The 22,928-nt window shown below is 37.9% G+C and overlaps 1 protein-coding gene across 3 annotated transcripts in view; it reads right to left on the reverse strand.

Annotated features, from left to right (window-relative positions):
• Nucleotides 1–22,578, reverse strand: part of CHODL (chondrolectin) — a 30,871-nt gene extending 8,293 nt beyond the window's left edge. The window contains exons 1-3 of one of the 3 annotated variants that reach the window (XM_060640310.3): nucleotides 22,463–22,578; nucleotides 2,322–2,631; nucleotides 1,280–1,437 (exon numbers count right to left, since the gene is read on the reverse strand). In XM_060640310.3, the coding sequence (XP_060496293.1) occupies nucleotides 1,280–1,437; nucleotides 2,322–2,587 (424 nt within the window). In that variant the 5' untranslated portion in view covers nucleotides 2,588–2,631; nucleotides 22,463–22,578. Of the gene's footprint in view, nucleotides 1–1,279; nucleotides 1,438–2,321; nucleotides 2,632–14,421; nucleotides 15,090–22,462 lie in introns of those variants that run through there. The other 2 variants (XM_060640308.3, XM_060640309.3) reach the window with 2 other exon arrangements.
• Between the last annotated feature and the right edge of the window lie 350 nt (nucleotides 22,579–22,928).

Here is a 22,928-nt window from a genome sequence, read left to right on the forward strand (position 1 = left end):
TCTGTAACATACTTTGTTGCATTCAAGTACATAGTGTCACAAATTTAAAACATCAGAGAATTTCAACTTTATATTTTTCCAATAAAAAAAAATAAAGACAAAGAACATAAGTGCATAACAGATTTGGCTTTGCAAAGGCTTCTAGGATGGTAATGATGGATTTAGGGCTTTAAAGAATAAACTCACCAGGGATATAGAAAGCTGGCTAATATACTCAAGAGCAGGATAAATATAAGAGAAGGGTAAATCTAATCCAAATAATCCCTTGGGCTTTAAGGTCTTATGAGAAAAGGAATCATGTAATTTCAAGAGAATAATGGAAATAGCAGTACTTGATGGTAATTGCCTTCCATGAACACATTATGAGGTCAAGTAGACAGCCCCTCAAAAGATTTAAAATGATACTTCCCAACACTGAGGAGGAGAAAAACATCAAAAAAAAAAAAAAATCTTAAAGCCTAAGTATCTAGTTTGACTTTATTAGGTCATTAAAAAGAATTACTTTACATAGTTTTTGCTGAGTGTCTACTTTTGGTCAAATTTTAATTTAGTCGATCTGTCCTCTTCACACTAATTCAAATTTACTATTTCAACAGGAAAACACACCAGTGTAGCTCAGGTCAACGCAATCTTCCCACGTGCTTCACGGGCAAGAAGGTGGAGACTTCAAACAAAAGCTATCTAAGGAGGTATGTTCCAAAGAATGACAATCATGGGAGGAACATGGCACAGGTCCCCACTTTTGTTTCCACTGCGGTTCAATGAGCCATAATCAGTCTGACTTTCCCTGAGGAGCACATGCCAACAAATGATAAGCTAATGTTCCAGGAGAAAGTTGCTTTGTTCCCTTAAACTCACCAGATAATCACCCAAAGATCTGCTGTCCACGTGTGTAAATCTATAGGTGCTCTGGTGACTTATACCTACTTCACACACATTACACTAACTATTTAAAATATTTAAAAATAGATACATGTTCTTTGTAAAACCTATTTCCAAAACACTCTGACGTTCACAGAAAAATGTTCTTTTCTCTTAAAGACATGTCTCCAGATGTGTCTAGTTACTCCCTTCTATTTGACTGATTGGACATTTTGCTCTAGAGCATGAAGTATAATTCAGTACACTGAGTGATATGACAAGGTACAAAGTAATTCCACGTTTCATAGCAGAGAAACAAAAGGATCCAAAGGAAGTGAGGCCTAAATACAAATAGTGAAGATAAAAATAGAAGCAAATATGCCCAACATCTGCTGTACCTCCTTACAGGACTTCCTACCTGGTTCATACTTGCAGATGTAATTGTGCTTCATGTTGCACCTGTCATCATTCCACTGGTAAAGGTAGGGCCCCCCCAGGCCTGGATTGGCTGTTGGTTGATGATACATCACAACACACTTTTCACTTCCACAGGAAGGTTCATCAGTATACCAGTTTCTGCAAACAGAGCAGCAGGAACACCTCTAAGTGATTTCAACCATCCTATTCTTTTGGTTTGGTTTTGTTTCAAGTTTTTTTGTATTTAAATTCCAGTTAGTTAACATATAGTATCATACTAGCTTCAGGAGTAGAATTTAGAGATTCATCACTTACATGTAACACCCAGTGCTCATCACAAGTGCCCTTCTGAATATCCATCACCCATTTAGCCCATTCTATTCTGACATCCTCAACCAAGTAATGTCCATAAAGAGGAAGAAGCTGTTACCATAGAGATGAATGAGCCAGTTCAGCTGATTTTTGCACTGAGATACCCGAACCTCTTTACAAAAGCCCAGCACTCTCTCCTACAGTAACACTCAGTACGTCTGCAGATGGACCCCTTGTTGTAGAGTATAAAATTGCTGCTATCGTACATGTAAGGCTCTATTTGGCTCCCAAGATTGAGGAGGAAAAAGGACCTTAGGCATTCTTAAAATCCAACAAAATAAAATCAAGCTCTTCGAGAACTGCTTCCAAGATGCCAGCATGTATGTAAGTCTCTTCTGTCACCAAATTTGTACCTCTCAGTACATATGTAGATACTTTCTGTAAATAACCTATTTCTTCCTCCATTATTTACAATTTGTTTAAAGAATAAAGTCCAAAGTCAAATCTGGTCTTGTTAACCTAGAAATATTTCTGCCTTCACCTAGAAATACATGTGATTTTCATCACAAAAGGGTTTTGACTCTAAATACAATTTTAATTTTTTTTTTCAATTTATAGAAATTATTTGAATTTAAAAAAAAAAAGAAAAAACAAAACAAAAAACCCAGAAATGTCCCTCCTCCCTTTCGAGTCCCCCACAGCACATTTAACTCCTCAAGATCCCTACTCACCGGTACTGGGAACTGCTTCCATCAGACCACTGGTAGAGATCTGGGCAGGCACCAGATGTTTGCCCCTCTCCGTTTCGCCAAAGCCCTATCCAGAAATCACCATCAGAAATCCCTGTTCCTGGTTTTGTCAGGTTTTGCAACATACTTTCTATTAACTTCTGTTCTGCTTCATTCTCCAGGCTGAGGAGGGCCCCCCCCTCGCTCTCACAAGCCAGGCGTGCCTCCTGAAAGCTCACGCGGCTGGACAGTTCCTGGAAGTAGGCCATTTTGTAGCAGGGATGCTTGAGGTCAGCAAAGCACACCTTTTGGCCTGGAAAAGAGATAGCATGCATTGATTCTTTGAACTATATTCATAATGCTACTATGAATTAGGATTAAAGAACCAATCAAGGGGCGCCTGGGTGGCTCAGTCGGTTGAGCTTCCAACTTCGGCTCAGGTCACGATCTCACAGTTCATGAGTTTGAGCCCCGCATCAGGCTCTGTGCTGACAGCTCAAAGACTGGAGCCTCCTCCAGATTCTGTGTCTCCCTCTCTCTCTGCCCCACCCCTGGTCACTCTCTGTCTCTCTCTCAAAAATAAATAAATATTAAAAAAAAGAACCAATCAAAACAGGATACACTCTCCCAAGAATGATTCCTCCATGGAATCATTTTATAGAGTTTATTTTTTAATTATTATTATCAATTTATAAAAGCAAAATGATTCCCTGGTAAACTTGTAATATGAACTTTTAGACACAGGACTCCAAAAAAATGTTTGTTAAGAGAACTCATGATTCTTCTGGCTTAGATACAAACCAATTACATAGCAAACAAAACTAGCAAAAGAAATTGCTTTTTCTTTTAGAGCAAAGAGAGCTAAAAAGTCAAAGTTATGAAAGAAAAATAATTCACAAAAGAACTTAATTTTTAAAACAAGTAAAAACCAATGTATAGAAGGTACCATAAAAAAGATACAAGGTGGCAAAATTTAAGGTGTAAACATTTGCTTTTATTGTATATATCTGAAAGCAAATACATTGAAATTGAAAGTTAATAGAGGCCAGAATGAAGGTAACTCTAGTAATAATTAACTTATTAATATCCAGCATTAGAAGTGACAGGAGAGATTTCTAGAGTACTCTTTGAAAAAATTCTCATTATCAATTCTCTGAATATTTTCTGGTTTTATAGGACATGCTATGTGTGAGTGTCAATTGCTCAGCCAATGACTTCTCTTTTTACACAGGCAGCTCAAATGAGTCATAAACTCCAAATAAAATTTCCCAAATTTGAACTTAGAGAATCAAGTACTTAAAACAAACAAACAGAAAAGAAGGGCATTTTAAATATTAAAAAGCCAAATGGCTTAGGGTTGGAATAAACACATCAGGAAATAAAGGAGCTATTAAAAATCTCATCAGATGGGGCACCTGGGTGGCTCAGTTGATTAAGCATCTGACTTTGGCTCAGGTCATGATCTCGCAACTCATTGGTTCAAGCTCCACGTCGGGCTCTGTGCTGACAGCTCAGAACCTGGAACCTGCTTGGGATTCTGTGCCTCCCCATCTCTCTCTTTCTCCCCCACTCACACTCAGTTTCTGTCTCTCAAAAATGAATAAATGTTTAAAAAGTTTAAAAAGATAAAAAATAAAAAAATAAAAATCTCATCAATTGCTAATTATTGTCAATTTCTATAACTTGGATAGAGAGCAGAGTAAGCTGAAATTTGTTGAAACTCATCTTTCAAAGATGGTTAAACAATGAGCTAAAAACAAATTAGGTGATAAATATTTAGCAGACTTGAGAACAAATTATTTTTCAGCTTTAGAGTCTCCATTTATGTATTAAACACACACCAAATAAAAATGACTTCTTCAAATTTATTATAAAAAATGCCCTATTAGACTGGTTGAGATTAATTCCTTTATGAGTGTGAAAGGGGTAACACTGCATTTCTTTTAAACTTTCCCTAAATTAGAATTTCATTAAAATCACATCCAAATTCATTTAAATTTACCTTTCCTTACAGGTAATCTTAACTATTGCTAGTTTTATTGCATATTTCTTTAGGACTAAAGATTGGGGACCACAAAACGTCCAAAATCCATGAATAAATAAATAGAATAATCAGAATTTGGAAAGGAAGTTTAAAATGTAATTTATATTTATACTTGTATTTTAAAGGTTTTTATGAATTACAGCGCTTGATTAAGCCACCTATTCTGATATCTCTAAAGATTTTCACAGTATATACATAAATATGTGTGTGTACATTATACACATATATACATATATTTTTAAGTCATATATGTGTTTGTGTGTGTGTGTGTGTATACACACACACACAGAGAACAACAAATGAAGCTTAGAATAATTTTTGAGGCTTCTTAATGGAATATCATCTTTTATAAAACTTCATTGTGTGACATCACTAGTTTACTTCTGCTCTAACAACATCTGTGAAGACTTAAAGACACAGGCAAAAGTTTGATTTAAAAAAATCTCTCAGAATCAAATTTCACACACCTCTACATGTGAATTTCACATTTGTCTACATATTAAGCAGAATGACTTTCTCCTAACTACACTATGGATGATAATAACATCAGGCCATAATAAATCCACATACATATCAGGGATATTAGAGTGTACAGGATTCAGCTAACTACCAGCAAGGGAAGTCCTATCGCTCTGTTGTTTAGATTTGCCCCCTTATTATCACCAGACATGTACGCCAAATGATAGACAATCTCCAGAATGACCAACCTGTTTCATTTTGTTTTTCATTAGCTTCTTTGGGTCACTTCTGATCTCTGCTATCAACTTTAAAAACCGCCACGAATCCCTCTCTGTCTGTTATTTCTTTATCCCAACCCACTGTCCATAGCCTCCACTCCTTTCTTAGTCTTTTTCTGAGTTCAGTTTAGATTTGGCCTCAGAAAACAGACTATGAAGCATTTAATGTAAAATAAATTCAAATTGTAAATGTAAAATAAAGTCAAATGCTAAGAAACTAAGGCATAGCTTTACTGCTTTCTTAAGATTCATCTTCATGAACATTACTCCTGTTGGGATTGAAGGTTTTTTTTCACTTGATATTTAATTTTGTGGCTGATCAAAAAAATTTGTCGGTAGTGGAGGGAGGGAGTGTTATTGTACTTAAACACTGGCTAAAAACTACAGCATTCAAACATTGGATTCTTAATTATAGTACACCACACTGAGTCAACATTGGTACCACATCCATTCTCCCCCAGAATCAGCAATTAATGACCTATGATGACACTCAAGTCAGGAGGGAGCAGAAATCCAGAGGCCATTAACCTCACAACGGTGTTTGAGTGATAGGCATTCAGTATCATGACACAAGCTGAGAAGAGCCATCTAATAAAATAGCAGTTGGAACAACGCAAGCACAACACCCAGTAGTCCTCTCTGTCTCATTAACTGTGATCTGGACCCAGAAGCAACACACTGAATAATATGAACAAATTAACAGACTTCCCCAACTAACTGTTAATGAAAATGAAAATGCTAGTATGATTGACCATAGGAAAATGGAATTAAAGAGACTTCAAGAGGACAAATCAGTCTCAGATAAATAATCCTTGAGAGATGATCATGGAAGTCCCAGTGGCTGATTCTAATACAATTATTTATTTTAATTTCTCCTAATTTATTATTAGATTTTGTGATGACTTCATTGTTTAAAATGGTTGTTCCTGATGATATTCTAAAACTGTCATTAAGCCCAGTGAGTGTTGTGCCTGCATTTCTAACGCAAGCTATTTCCATTTTCATCTCCTACATCCTTTACATATTTCTAAGTCTCAAAATATATCGTAACTGCATTCCCTTGAGTTTTCAACTTGCTCAATTTTTCACTCCAAGAACTCTCAGACTTGGATTTGACTCCAGCATTTCTGAAATATTAAGCTTGTCCAACAAGATTGTTTTGCAAGATGTCAAAAAGAAGCCGACTTAAAAAAAAAAATCACCAGAAATTTGAAAGAGCAAACATTATTTATGTAACAAGGTTAGCACAAATTCAGAGGGTGCCTACGTGGGATTGATATGCTAAAAGTCTCTGTTCATGATCTTTAATGTATTAAAATATAAGTGCAACACAGATTTATTTATGGTGAGGGCACAGAAATGATGATAAGAATCAACTCATTTATAAAATATGATAGCACTTCGAGGGGCATGTGGGTGCCTCACTCAGTTAAGCATCCAACTCTTGATTTCAGCTCCAGGTAGTGATCTCATGGTTCGCGGGGTCAAGCCCCACATCGGGTTCTATGCTGTCAGCATGGAGCCTGCTTGGGATTCTCTCCCTCCCTCTCTCTTTCTGCCCCTCCTCTGCTCATGTGCACACACTCTCTCTCTCTAAAAATTAATTAATTAATTAATTTAAAAAGATAGCAATTTGAATAAAATGCTTAAGAGAACTTTAGTGCAATGTGGAAATTTGTAACACCACTACGTGAGTCCACAGAGAAATAATGCTGATATAAGAAAAACCTAAGATAGGGATTATATTTAAACTAATTACTAATACTGCACAGGCCCTAAGTGGTAGCTGGCATGGCATTGTTTGTGACAGGTATTCTCTCTTTAGTTGTGGAGGATGGAGTTGTCCAGGGTCGTAGGTGAGGAGGTAGAGACTGTGGTGGCTGCACAACAGAGGGACCCTCCGGGGATCAGAACAGGGGCCAGGTACTTGCACAGGCAGATATTCACTCCAAAGTATCCACCGAATATCAGCTGTGTCCTCAGACATTGAACGGAAAAGTCACTAGCAGTTCAGATCTACCAAGTCTGTTTTCACAAAAGGATACACACACATTGTCCAGTTTTACTACCGTTTGTATATCATCAGTAAAGCTGACAGTGTGAATTTCTTTACATCCAATTCTATTTCACTACTGACTACGGCTTCCGTGTGCAGATTTGGTCCAAGCTGTAGCAAAACCAGCGAAAGCAGCTATTGAATGCTCACCACCATTTCAGATGGTCACATTTGGCTGTCATGGCAGTGGAACTCCAACAGCTGGGAAACAAATGTTGCCCTAATTCCCAGAAAAGTTCCATTAATACAAATCTTCTGGAAGCAACTTTTCCCACTTCTGTAAAGGCTCATCTTCCTACAGAACCATTGAGATGACCTCTCTTCTCATTCTGTGAGATCACATGGAGAATCCTTTTCTCTGATCTTTAAATGTTACATTCAAATAAAATCTGTCATTGACTGTTTTGAACAATAAGAATTCTACAAGCTTCCACCCACAACATCGACTTCCATCTACTTTTCTACTACCCATAAAATATTTAGATGAATATTCAAATAACCATATCACAGTGTTATTACACAAGGCAACATTGATACTAACAATAATTTATTAAATGTCACCTAGCTCTCCAAGGACAAACATTCTTTGATTGTTGTTTTATATACAAGCATGACAAAAGACTTTCCACCTAGGATTCTGCACCTGTTAATTTTATACATACATGCATACAGAACTACATATATCCACATGCACTTTCGTTTAGAGATAATTCTCAGGACTGCCTACTAGAGTAAACATTCCTATCACGGTCACAGCTAAGATTCTGCTATTCTATTATTCCCATGAATAGATAGTTTTGTCTTCTGTCATAGTCACGAAATTCCTTTAGAGCTAAATATTGGCAGTAAATGCTTTTGACCTTGATGTAAAATTGGAGCCAAATTCATAAAGTTATGGCAGTTTACTTTTTTCTTTCTGAATAGAAAGGATCTATGATTTAGCTTTATTTTGCTTATGTTTATTAACTTTCTGACAGTTGAGTCCTCTGTTAGTAAAGTAATAACATTTTCTTATACCTCACACTATCATCATATATTATCAATATTGAGTATTAAGTTTATATCATAATTTTTAATAAAAATATAGAAGATATTGTATGAATTCCTATGGCTCAATCATGATCTACTTTTTGTTACAAAAAGAAAAAAAATTGTACAAAAGAGAATCTACATGATAAATCTTTCCCAAAGCAGACTGACTGAACTTTGGACATGTTACCAGAATCCCACAAAATAATTTGTTTTTCCTAATTCTTTCTTACCCCTCCTCAAAATCAAACTGATAAATGGGTAGATCCCACATTATACAGAGTGACATGACCTCTGATAACAATACCAACATTTCTGAACTAAAAAAAATTTTTGAAGCATTCCGTGTTCAATATTACACCTACTTCTTAAGAGCTATTCTTTATTTAAAAAAAAAAGTTTTGTTATAATAAACTCTCATTTTTGTAACAGATTTTATAGTGCAATTAAAAACATAATGTGTGGGGCACCTGGGTGGCTCAGTCGGTTAAGCATCCGACTTCAGCTCAGGTCATGATCTCGCGGTCTGTGGGTTCGAGCCCCGCGTCGGGCTCTGTGCTGACTGCTCAGAGCCTGGAGCCTGTTTCGGATTCTGTGTCTCCCTCTCTCTCTGACCCTCTCCCATTCATGCTCTGTCTCTCTCTGTCTCAAAAATAAATAAACGTTAAAAAAATTAAAAAAAAAAACATAATGTGCTATTATGAGTGTGCTGGAATCTATTTTCTTACATTAATAAACAAACTCAAAACTGGAACCCTGGGTCATTTCGTGAATGGTGGTGCCAGCTTTGCAAGGCCCTACCTCTCCCACTGGGAAATACCACAAGCTTTGAGAAGGTAATGGGACTCCTTGCTCAAACTCACACTTATCCAACTGGGCCACCCAGGCACCCCTACTATGCATATTTAAAATTGAGGTCTAAATAGCAAATGGTAAACCAAGTAACTTTGTGACTTAAAAGTTCAAGCATTCAATCAGAAAGAACTGGTTTTGAATCCCAGAGCTATACTTGAATTGTAGGTACACTGGGAACATTACTTAAATGTTCCTGGCCTCAGTTTTCTTACCTAAAGGGAGCGTGGTTAGGAGTTCTAAAGAAATACAGATAAATAATAATAGCCAGACATTTATCAGTAGTTTAGCATGGATGTTCTCACTGCTAGCGCAATCCACACCTTTGGGTAAATTAGGAAAAGCTGTTCTTTCCTGGTGATACAGGCTGTTGAGCTAGAAAAAGTAGTGTTTTCCTCTAGGTGGCCTCAGCTCCAGGCGCAGAACTTGCATACTGAGCTCCCTCTCAGCTTCTTGGGACACACCTCTGTGCATGACACAATCTGCACAAATCTTTTCAAACCCCTTGACCCTCCAACAATCCTGTGCTGTTGGTCTCATCACGTAGATCTCATCCTATTTTAAAAATGAGGCAAGGGGGCATAGAAAAGTTAGATAATTTGCCGGATTCACACAGCTCATAAATCGGGGTTGTGAATCAGGCAGTCTAGCCCCGCAGTCCATGCCTTCACCCAGATGTCTATGCTGCCTCCATATATGTCTCAAATGTAGTATTTTTTCTAAAGTGAAATATTTAATGAATAAATAAAGGGACTGATGAATACACATTATTCGGGTTTTCCTTGTTATAATTATTAGTGTTGATCTGTTATTGATTAGCACTGCTACTATATGCAAGGGTTTGTGCCTTGAGAGTTTGTTTTTCTGAGCAGCTTGTGAATTTTCTATTACTCTACAATTAGACATGGGATTAATATTGGGACATCTATCTCATATTTTCAAACCACATGCAGCCTTAATTATTTTATCTAGTTCTTTCATTTTTCCAAATAAAGCAAAGCCCAAATGAATTTTTCCCAATTACAAAAAGTGTAACTTCAGTCAAGTTGTCAGGCATGTTATATTACCAGTAATATGTTACCACAGTGAAAGAAACAATCCCGCCTGAAAGTTGTGTACAGCCATCCACCTGTGTGCCAAGTGCCTAGCACAGAAAGCTGTTATAAAATCTAGTGAGAACATCAGCTGGGTTTCCTTTATATAATATATATACCCTGGACCCCTTTATATAATACTACCTCTTTTTTAACATTAATGTAATAGATATTACCTTCCTCAGGAAGAAGAGTTATAAAAACAAAACTATAAAATAATGAAAAATAGCAGTTAAGGAGTAATGGCTACGATAGATGTGTAATGTATTAGATGACTAGTAATAAGATTAATGTGTTCCTTTCTTGCCCAAGAGATACTTAAAGTAATTGCATCTTTGAAAACTGCTCTGTCATCACTTTATGCTTTTGATGATGTCATGCAATAGTACCACAGGCTGAGATATGCTCAGCAGATTTTTTTTTGTATCTCCTTTGCTATCATAATAATCTATGGACTACTGGTCACCACCCACGCACTTGCATAATTCTGTGGCATCTTCACAATAAACGAAATATGTCTAAATCACCCAGACTCCAATGTAAAATGCATGCCAATTTTAATGAGTTCAAATTAATACATGTTACATTTTTCTGCAGAAATTTGGAGGCACCATGAAATACACTTAGTGCCATTTTGCTGCATCAACAAATGGGGGATCACCGCTATGTGTACTAAAAAGAAAAAGCAAGAATTAAAAAAATTCATTACTTTAAAACACTTAAAAGGTTTAAAAGTATCCACATGCTCTTCAGACATATCTTCCCATCTTAGAAACCTGAGTTTTGAACACTTCTTTTTCATATGTATCCATGTCCCCATAAGTAAAATCCTCTTATCTTTGTCCTAAAGAAGATGTCATTATCTACCAGTAAAGTCACAGAATTAAATGATTGTACTTCCTACAAATATTCTCTACACATCTGTGTTCAGCAACAAATCAGTACAAATCTAAGATCCTAAAAGTAGTTCACAACTTTGACTCATAAATTCATTAAGTCTTGCATTAAATACTCTTTAATTCATGAAATCACTCTCGTGGTTATCTATTTTTATTACATATTTGTGCATCAGAATAATCATGACCACTAACCTATAAAAACACTTAACTATTACTGCTTGATGCTATTAACCCTTATGGGACAGATTATGATGATGAAGTTTGAAATGTAATTTCTTATTAAAATATTTTAACTTCATTTATAAATAATGCTTTCTATTTTTAAAACAGTGATGTATTTAAAAGTATTGGAGAGTATCTTATTGAATATTTTAAAGTGCTAAAACGAAGAAAATTTTTATAGAGGGTTACTTTGCAAGTTCCTGTCTTTTTTCTGGTGTTTAATTAGTAGTATTTAATTACTAATAGCTGTACTGATATTTAGCAAATAGAATATAAGTATTTTCCTAATAATGGCCCCTGAAAGCTTCTTGCATTGGGCAGACACTCGATTAGAATTTTGGTAAATAGCCCCCAGTGGCAGGAAAAAGTTGATGCATACCTCAAAACTTAACACTGATCAGGCAGACAGTAGACCTACAACTTTCAACATGTCATGTTTTAGACTGTCTGCACTCATGCTATTATGGCGAAAATATATTTTTAAAAATTTGTCTTCAAAGGATAAAGTCACAAGTTTATAGTGATCGAATTTTAATGTGATTTTTAGGGCCAAAGGCAATTAAAATAGTCATAAGAAAAACATAACTAAATAATTGTTTTGATATCAAGTAAACATCATCATTTACGTTAAATCAAATAAATCATGTTCTGTTAATTAGAAATTTTCCAGATGTCACCTACAATATGCTTATAAATATTTAATAGGAAAACACAGCAAAAGGTTTGCAACAATTTATGCAATAATACAACACAAAATAAACTTCTCATTAATAATCTTTTAAGTTCTGTTTTTACTTTATATATTTCTTTTCCGCAAAGTTTATGGCATGTAAACAAGAATATGCCAAATGGATACTACTTAAGTCAATGGAGTGTTTCTATGTGTTTAAAAAACACCATATGCTAAAAGCCTGGTCTGTGCTGTTCATTTATTTGTAAGAGTAATTCTCATAAACACAAAGTCAGCCAAATATGTAACTGACACACTCAGGTCTATATAATACACTTTTTCTTCAAAGCCAAATTAAGGGGGAAAGGATCTAATATTATGGCTCCTGTGACATCCTTACCTGATACTGTAAAGTTTTCATTTTATAAATATAAAGACTCTGATTTTCTCCTCCCCCACCCCCTATATAAGCAGCATGTATGTCCAAATGATAGTTCACAGTGTATTTAATTCCAGTGTCTCCAGAGGGCCAAAAGTTAGTGGAGAATGATTGATAACTAGACATTTAAGAATTATATTCTTAAGATGCAGAACATCACATATTGCTGAGGGGAAGATCAGCAACAATTAAGCTTAATATGTCAGTTTCTAAAGGTCTGGCTTCACTACTGATTAAGTACATGTCATTTGTCATCTATCTCTACCTCTAGTGACACCTGTTATACAGATGCACAGAATGTGAAAGGGAATTTGTGCTTTTTACATTAAAAAAAAAAAAAAACTTCCACACTTAAAACACATGCTCACCTACATTCAACAAATATTTACAGAAACACTTTATTTTTTTTTCTGGTTTCTCTTTCTCCTTTTTTTTCAGTATATGAAATTTATTGTCAAATTGGTTTCCATACAACACCCAGTGCTCATCCCAAAAGGTGCCCTCCTCAATACCCATCACCCACCCTCCCCTCCCTCCCACCGCCCATCAACCCTCAGTTTGTTCTCAGTTTTTAAGAGTTTCTTATGCTTTGGCTCTTTCCCACTCTAACCTCTTTTTTTTTTTTTCCTTCCCCTCTCCCATGGGTTTCTGTTAAGTTTCTCTGGATCCACATAAGAGTGAAAACATATGGTATCTGTCTTTCTCTGTATGGCTTATTTCACTTAGCATCACACTCTCCAGTTCCATCCACGTTGCTACAAAGGGCCATATTTCATTCTTTCTCATTGCCACGTAGTACTCCATTGTGTATACAAACCTCAATTTCTTTATCCATTCATCAGTTGATGGACATTTAGGCTCTTTCATAATTTGGCTATTGTTGAGAGTGCTGCTATAAACATTGGGGTACAAGTGCCCCTATGCATCAGTACTCCTGTATCCCTTGGGTAAATTCCTAGCAGTGCTATTGCTGGGTCATAGGGTAGATCTATTTTTAATTTTTTGAGGAACCTCGACACTGTTTTCCAGAGTGGCTGCACCAATTTGCATTCCCACCAACAGTGCAAGAGGGTTCCCGTTTTTACAGAAACACTTTAATCAACATCTCAAGAAATTTCAATAAGGATGGTTATGCTCAAGTTTCCTGTAAGGCCCAACTCATTCATCCTAAGCTTTTGAGACTCTTCGTGTTTTCTTTAAGAGTCTTTGCCCAAAAGTAAGGAAGGGTGAATACGATATAAATTACTCAACAACAGAACAGAAGTCGAAGAAAAATTAAAATCAGAGCGAATGCTGGGAAGCTTGCCAATTCTGACCCATTTCCCTGACACTGACTCAATCCACCTAAATGGGCACCTACCGTGTGCATGGACCTGCGGTCATTACCATGTACACCTCTGCCCAACTCGAGCTGACTTCATTTTCTGAGAAGTCCCTAAGTTGGAATAAGGCGTGCAAAAGAAAGGAGTCTACAATGATCGGTCAGTCCCCCGTTCTTCGTCAGCGCTCCCTGAGAACAAAGGCTGTGCGCCCGGGAGTCTGTGAGCGCCCCACAGCTAGCAGGTCTGGGCTGGGAAATCATCCGAGTGAACACCGTGCGGAGACTGAAGTCGAGCCAGACCAACAGGGGGTGACATTTCTGCAGTGGTTCTTACGGCTTTGGGTTTCCTCTGCCTGCTCCATGGTACCCCACCCCTTTTTGCAGGTGCCAAGCCCTGCCCGGTGGCCAACTCCCTTACAAAGAAGGTGGAAATTACTCCTGGAAAACGCTGTAGTGCTCGTGATGAAGCAGAGCTCGCTTCACAGCTACGGAACCAGGCACTTCCAAAAAATTGAAACTTTTCTCTGTGCGTGTTTTGTGGGGGAGGGGAAGAAAGCGGAATACGATCTTTTCCCCCCACCCCCACGCCCTCTGCTCATCTCGGCCCCGTACCCTGCACAGGTTTCCAACCTCCAGGACAGCCTTCACCCCAGGACGGGCGGTCCCGCACCACCCTCGTCCGCGCGCCCCGCGGTCCCCTCTCCCGGCTCATCCGCCCAACGGGCGGCCCCCTGACTCACCGCTGACCACCCGGCGGCAGAAAACTCCGTGGCCGCAGAGCAGCGCGGCGCCCAACAGCAGCGAGACCACGCGGCTCATCGCGGCGCGGCGACAGCAGCAGGTGTTGCGCAGAGCGAAGACTGCCTCTGCCCGCCGCGCAGCGGTAGCTCTAACCTCTGAGCCTCCCTGCCTCCCCTCCGGACCCTACTCCCACCGCCGGAGCCCAGCTGGCCGGCCGCCTGCACTCATTGCCTTCGGCGGGGCCTGCAGCCGGGCGCGCTCTTGCCGCGCGCGGGTGTGATGGGCTAGAGCGCACCACACGGCGGGTGCGCGTTGAAGGAGAGGAAGTAGAAGTTAGAGGGTCCCGCGTCTGCCCCAGAGGTGAAGCGGAAGCCCCGGGCTGGACCCCCGGGCTGGACCCCACTCGCGCCCTGTGCTCCTCTCCCCGGCCTCTGGCTAGCGTAGGAATGAGCCCGTGTGCCTAGTCCCGGCTCTCAAGGCGGCAGCGGCAGCAGCAGCAGCAGCGGCGGCGGCGCTGTGCTGGAGGCGCGGTCTTATATACCCACATCCCAGGGTTCCAGCCCCTCTCGCTAGCAATGATTTTTAACTACTTCGTCTCTCCCGCTCTGCGGAGCATCCCAGCCCCTCCCCTAAAAACTAGAGCCACTTTGAAAAAGAGTGCAGTCAGCAGCCCCACCTCCTCCCCTCCGCTTCCCCGGGTGCCCTCTTCCCATTCGCTAACAGACCCGATACTCGTTTGTGTGAAATGTGACAGCTTTGCTATTAAACTCTGGCAAAAGTTGGATCCATTTGGTTTTCTCAAAGATTAATGTCCACGGGGATGCCAAGTTGTGGGGCCTTTCTCTTTTTGTGCTAAATTGCTTGATCATATGTATTGCTAGATTCAGGGCACTAGCCACTATTCAAGATGGATTGGCGAAGCGGGAGCCAAAACCTGCTCGGTGAATTATATAACGTGGCAGGTTTTTCCCCACCTAGGTTCTGCAAATAAATTACTTCCAAGCAGGTTGTTTAACTAAATTGCCACAGGAGCAAATTGAAGAGAAGAATATTTAAAGCACGGTTTTCCCAAATGATTTCCATCTCAGTATTTGCAGCTCCAGAGAAAACCATTAACGCAAATATTCTGAATACTTGGGAATTTCTTGGATGTAAATGTATGTATTTCTTTGCACTCATCTCTCCCTGACCTGTGGTTTCTATTAAAAGTAAAGCATTCTAAAACCCACAAAGACATTTTTTTTCCCTTACCTGACTTGGTCTTCATTGTTTCAGTCCCGCCAAGGATGCTAGATTTTAACCTGCAGTATTGGAAAGAAGTTCCCAAGCGTTTCATCTATATCGAGGGGCATCTGGGTGGCTCAGTTGGTTAAGCACTGGAATCTTGATTTCTGCTCGGGTCATGATCTGGGCAGTTTGTGAGTTCATGCCCACCATTGGGGCTCCGCGCTGACAGTGTGGAGCTTGCTTGGGATTCTGTCTCCCTCTCTCTCTGCCCCTCCCCCACTTGCAGTCTCTGTCTCTCTCTCTTTCTCAATAATAACAAACTTTTTTTAAAAAAAAGGTGTTTCATCTATATCTAGTCCCTGATAGGAACCCTGAGGATACTCTTATAATGAGCTTCGGTAGAATTGGTATTTTCTCATTATGATGCTTTAAATGCACCAAGATTTGGGGCGCCTGGGTGGCTTGATCGGTTAAGCGTCCGATTCGGCTCAGGTCATGATCTCACTGTCGGTGAGTTCAAGCCCCGCGTCGGGTTCTGTGCTGACAGCTCAGAGCCTGGAGCCTGTTTCAGATTCTGTGTCTCCCTCTCTCTCTGCCCCTTCCCTGTTCATGCTCTGTCTCTCTCTGTCTCAAAAATAAATAAACATTAAAAAAAATTTAAAAAAAATTAATGCACCAAGATTTGTGAAATAAAATCCTTTGGTTTTAATGGGTGGTGCATTTTCCAATAACACCTCCCTGTCTTTGGTTTTCATAAGCCACAAGTACACTCTGAACATTTATTGAATGGCTTTCTTGGGAAAAAGAAGGTAAATCTTGCTACAGTAAGAACAAGTCTTGCAGAATAAAAATTTCAGCACTTATAAAGACCTTAAGGATTATTAAATCCACCCTACTCAAGAAAGTGTAATTTCACAATAATCATAATAATGTCTATCACTTTATTTTTCCTTGTATTACTATTAAATTACTAATTTGTCACAGGGCCATGGGCAATTAATAAATCTTACAGAGAGTATGGATCTTGTTTCACTACTAGCTGGATGTCCAAAAGAAGCAGGAACTGCTGGGAGTTTGAATGGAAATGGAAAATATAAATCCTCAAAGGCATGGAGATGTATATAGCTCAGCCCTGTAAATCCTGTCATAGTGTCACTGGGTGTGGCTGTGGTCAGAAAGCTGCTCCAGGGACTCAGACTCCAGTGTGGAGAAAGAAATGTAATAATGACTGGAGTGGAAGTCTGAATGCAGTGTCATGGTTAGCATAGAGGAATGAGGAATTAGGTATTTTCGTAGGCGTTCTCTAACATTTGTCCAGGTTGAGCATGATAACCCTCAATGGCTGATTGATTACCTGAGTGCCCCACATGCCTACGGAATTAGGATTCTTGACAGGGGCTCGTTTCTCCTTCTGTGCCATCCTATTCCCAGATATTCACGTGGCCCAGGGCTGTCGTGGAAAGTTCTCTATTTGGGAAGGAATACCAGTGGATTTCCTACATATCCATACACCCCAATGTCCTAAATGGCTCAGATGCCAAAAAAGTCAGCCAGTCCATGAAGCTACTATTGGCAAGAGGGAGCTCTGTTGTTTTAGTACTCCAGAAAATCCAAATTACAGTAAAAACTGTATCCTCAATATGGTTGCACAGACTTCTAAAATATAGTTTGTTATCTTTAGGCTACGATTATATCGGTTCAGAGTGGCTGCACCCATTAACTAAGGCTACTCAGAAGTTATCCTAGGAGCTGTCTGACTTATCAAGACAACAAATCATTAAAAGGTCTTTTTAGATGTAATGCTTTTAAAGGGATTGGTTAATAATACCAGCTCTTTTCTTTGTTTCTCCATCACCAGAAAACATCTGGATGAATCATCATTAAAATAAATTCAGAGAGCACATTTTGGATAGTCATAAATATGGAATTTTAGTGGCACCTGATATTCTCTTCGGAGAGTATGGGAGGGGGGAAACTCTCTGAAATAATTTTTTTTATATAGCAAAGTGGGAGATATAAATTTAAAATTTTCAACAAAATTCCATTTTAAAAAACCTGGGGTTTTGGGGACAGCAACAGATATTAATTTTTTAAAGAAATGGCTGTTTTTCCCTATGAGTATGCATAAGTTATCATAAAAGACAAAGGACTTTCTTATAGCAAACACATTTCAGTTCCAGAAATTTAAGAACTGCTTTCTGATCAATCAGGAGATAAGAGTTCCCTTAAGGGCAACCAAGAGAAACTAGGGTTATGTGAGGAATTTTTGCACATGTGTAGAGTTCAGCCTCCAGATTTCCTGAAACCAAGGTGTGATAACACCACATCAGTGACAATCCTGAGAGGTTTCAAGTTAAGATTCTCTGACCACTTAAAAAAAAAAAATCAAACAAGAACTTCAAACTGTTTAAGCTAAAAAGTTCAACGTTGACTCAACAACTTAAAATGTGTCTTTTCAAGCCCCAAAATAGACAGGTAATCTCAATAAGAATGGTCCCAAAGAAATCTCAGGCATTATTCAACCACTGAGTCTCCAGAGGCTCTAAAACATCAATTAAGCAACATCCAAAGTTTTGAAAAGTGACATCAGGCCTCTTAATAGTGTGCTGTGGAATCTGTCTGTCCCAAATATACAACTTACTCCTTCACTGTCCCTATTTCCTTTCAGATGTTTGCAACTCCCGGTGAGCATCTGTTTCTTATGTCCATTAATAAGCCTCAAGGACAGACAGTCTGAATTCCAGGCACCAATTTGCATTCAGTGGCTTCTCACTTGAGCAGCTCTGTACAGTGGTTTTAGCCACAGCCACAGCAGGGTTCATTCATATTTGTTCTACAGCAAAAAGTGACCAATATGGTTGTCTTAGTTCAGACTCCTATAATAAAGAATTATAGACGGAGTGACTTACAAACAACAGCACTTTATTTCTTACGGTCATTGAGGCTGGAAATCAGAGATCAGGGTACCAGCATGGTAGGGTTCCATTGAGGACCCTCTTCTGGGTTACAAACTGCCAACTTGCGGTTAGATATTTATATGATGAAAAGGGAACTAAAGAGCTCTCTGTGGGCACAGTCCCACGCAAGAGGTCTCCACTCTCATGATCTAATTGTCTCCCAAAGGCCCCACCTCCTAATATCATCACACTGGGGGATTAGATTTCAACATATGAATTTGGGGGGAGCATATAAACATTCAGTCCAGAGCACTGGCCTACAAAAGAGATTTATTAGAATGCTTAAACTTATTATAACTAATATATCTGAAATGGTATTGAAATCCAATATTAACTAATTTATTCATTCTATTACACTTTATTTAATGATGGTTAATAACTCTCTTGACAACTATCAAAATATTGCCATGAGATAATAAAACAAATGTTTGAAAGTCAAAAAATAAAACGACTACAATATAACCATTTTTGCAGTAGGCAAAAACAGTTTATTATTTTCTAAATAATAGTTGTCATTTCCAGGAAGACAGCATTGAATCCAAGGTTTATCCTCCCTATTCTTCAGAAATGACACCTTGACATCTGTGCAGGCATGTAACTGGCTCATTGTAAGAATGAACAGTTGGACCAATTCCCCCATGATTTACTCGTTCTTTTCAAAACACGTCTGTGCAATAGGATACATGACCTACCTCATTCAGGAGCCAGTCCGACTCTTCTTTATAATTCCAGTAGAAGTTTTAGCCTTGACAGCGCTTTTTAAGACAGTGTTAATGTTCATAAGGTTGTTAGAGATGTAATGAAGAATTATATACACTTCAAAAACATGCTTTCCTATCCTTTGAAGTTTAAATTTAGGAACTACTGAGTCTGTTACATGCTCTGACCATTCAGGTGAGCAGTTAAAAATATTTGTAAAGTTCAATTATATCTTATCAGAATTTATGTGAATGTCTAACTAAATATCAACTCAGTAAATTAAATTTTCCTTTTAACGCTTCTTTATTAATTTAAAGCAATGCAATTGGGGACCATTGCTATCAATCTAGCATGAACCAATACTTCTCAATTACTGAATCTGGTGTTAATATACATGTATACAAGTAAACAAAAGTGAGATAATTAAACTGAAAAAAAAAAAGAAAGGATAAACTGTGGTCATCCTTACTTCAAGAGTCTGGCCTGAATTATCTAGGTATGTAGTTGACAAAATCTTCATTGAGTATTGTGCTATGGAAGAATTACTTAACTAGCAGAATCATAATCTAAATTTTCCGTTAATATAATTTTGGGCACATTTCTTCACCTTTTTAGTTTTTACTTTTAAAATATAAAAAGAATGCAGGGGTGCTTGGATGGCTCAGTTGGTTTAGCGTCCAAGTGTTGATTTTGGCTCAAGTCATGATCCCAGGGTAGTGGGATTGAGCCCCATTTCAAGCTCTGTGCCAAGCACGGAGCCTGCTTGAGATTCTCTGTGTATCTCTCTCTCTCTCTTTCTGTCTCTTTCTGCCCCTTTCCTCTGCTCATGCTCTCTCTCTCTAAAATAAAAAAAAAAATAAAAGTTAAAATAAATAAAATATAAAAAGAATGAGTTGGAGAAGTGCTGTGCTTCCTGACTGGATGGCATTCTGCCCCAGAAATATTGTTATTTCACAAATTTTTCAAATCTTAATCTTTATGTGCACTAAATCATCCCCAGCCATAATAAGTCTTATCTGCATATATTCACTAATTTTTCAAATATATACAGATGAAAATTAAATCTTTAAATGTCACTAAATTCATAAAACTTTTTTCCACATTTTTTATTAAAACTTGTTGAAAAACAATAGTTATTATGTAGGTATCGTGGAAAAATATGCATGGTAAAAATGCTCAAAGAAGTTGGGAAACACTAAGCTAGGTTATTTCTAAAGCCTTTTCAGCTTTGCATAAAGTTCTATTTCTTTAACATTAAGAAAGACTAACAATTTTCCTCTTTTTTTCATCCCCCTCTTCCTTCTTTCCCTCCTTTTCTACCTTCCTCCCTCCCTCCCTCTCTTTCTCTGTTTCTATAAAAAAAACTATGCCAATTTATAATGAATGGGTACACTCTCTTATTTGATTTCCAAATACATCAGAAAAGAGCAGTCCTGGAAAATCTGCTATGGTCCTTTGAGTAACAGATCAACATATCCACAAATGCCATATAAATGGAAAATTCAAACAAAGCAAACTGAAACTGAGTGTCGAGTGAAAGAAAATCCAGCTAAGAGACCATAAAACTATGAATGAATATTTGATAAGCCAAGATTTTTTTCCATAAAAGTGCTCTACTTTATTGAAAAGGAAAGTGTGTCAGGAAGAGAAATAGCTAAAGACCTAGAAAACATAAAATATGCCTTTATGATATTCACAAATATTCAGCATTTCTCCAAAAATACCAGGTAACTAAAAAACACTGGTGTCAAAGCAACCATAATAGCAATAATCTGGGGAATGTAGAATTACCATCAAGTTAGAGGGAATTTGGGAAAGAAAACAAAGGTATTAGGACAAAAAAATCAATTTAAATATCCTTCTGGAGGTACATCTGTCACTTCACTATTTATTCATATACTGTTTGTTTCTAAGGGTAAGTGGCTTACATGCCAAATGTGTGCGTATACTGCAGCACAGCAAAATGGAAATTTGGGGAACAGCAAGGAACATGGTGTCAGATAACTCATAGATATCAGCACCCATAAAAGTCTCTTTATCCTCTGGACTACACTTTTTCATATGTAAAAGTTATCATCTACCTGTAATATAGTCTATATATTCTGTATTCCAAAGAAACCCCTTTGAAAGAAACCTGAAGAAAGGGAAAAAAAATAATAAAAGTAAGTACATTTCTATTGTGAAATTCTTTATACCCCCAAAAATTAATTAATTAATTACCATATTACATTTTAAAAAAATGATGCTATAAGATTGCTGTCTAGAGAATGAACACAAAGATTCATAAGGCAGCTTTAACTTTCAAGAGCTTTCAAGATCAGAGAGACAAGAAATCATCATGAATGTAGGTAGCTAAGTACCTCCTATTGTCCCTAACAGGTTGGAGTCATTTAATCTGAAACTAAAAGGATGAAGAATGGATTATATTTTTAAATATTTATGAAGTCAAGTAATACAACAGTTACAAAAAGATATAAAGTTCTCTAAACAAGACTGGGGTAATCATTGTGAATTCAAGTTCATCTCCACTAGAGCTCGTTACCACGTAATTCTAATGACTTTTGAAAAAACACTTATTGGCAATAAAATGAAAGCCTCAATATCTTAATCCCTTAATCAATCCTCCCACCTGTACTCTTCAACGTCTCCCTAAACATGTTACTCCGCATGGTTTATTCTAACCTGTTGAGGGCCACCGGAACCCTGGAATCTTCTCCCACACTCTGTATTGTTTTCCTTAACTCAAGTTAAAAGTTCAGGGCACTAAGAATTCTTCTCTTTATGATGATCATGATAGAAAAGATGACACTGTCCTTCTACCTCTGCGTACATCTACAGAATGACCTTCTCTGTAATATAATCCAAATCCTCCCCTGCTTATCCGTCTCTCAGCCTATATTTATGACTGCAGCTGTTATTCATTCAACATACATTTAGTGAGCACATATCACACTTATTGTTACAACTGGGGGTATACTTGTTTACCTGTTTAATGTTTGCCTTTTCCCACTAGATCGTATGAGATTTGAGCTGATTTTATTCCTTATCTGTAGGTGCCTGATAAATAAATAAATAAACAATAATAAATAAATAAATGAAATAAATGAATAAATAAATAAATGAAAGAATGAATGAATCTCTGAATTAAGTTTTTTACCTTCACCTGAAGTCAGGTTTTGTAACTTCTCCTTTTTCTTTTCCTGCTTACGTGAATGGTGGGTAGGGAGGAAACTTGGATAACTTCATCCAGCATAAGACACCTTCCTCTCCTCCACACTTGGTTACTCCTGTGGCAGAGATGAAAGTCTTCTAAATTTCCAAACTTTCCTTTCCTTTACTAATAGTAAAGGATGTCAGACTTGCAAGGGGGGAAGTTTTCAAGTGTAATCCATGTCACTTGGATTCAAGAATCTTAGTTTAAATATATCTTCCTATTCTGCAGAAATGTGGAATCAATGTGACTTCAGCTGTAAGTATTCTTAATGAGACGGTGTGCACATGAGTCCAAAATTCAGCCATCTGAATTTAGTGTCAGACACTCTAAATTTTGTTTTTTACTATCACACAGCTATATGCTCCTGTCAGTAACATCTTCCACGAATACAATGACCACATGTCCCAAT

This window comes from Panthera onca, chromosome C2 (genome assembly GCF_046562875.1).
Source record: "Panthera onca isolate mPanOnc1 chromosome C2, mPanOnc1 haplotype 2, whole genome shotgun sequence".
NCBI lineage: Eukaryota > Metazoa > Chordata > Mammalia > Carnivora > Felidae > Panthera > Panthera onca.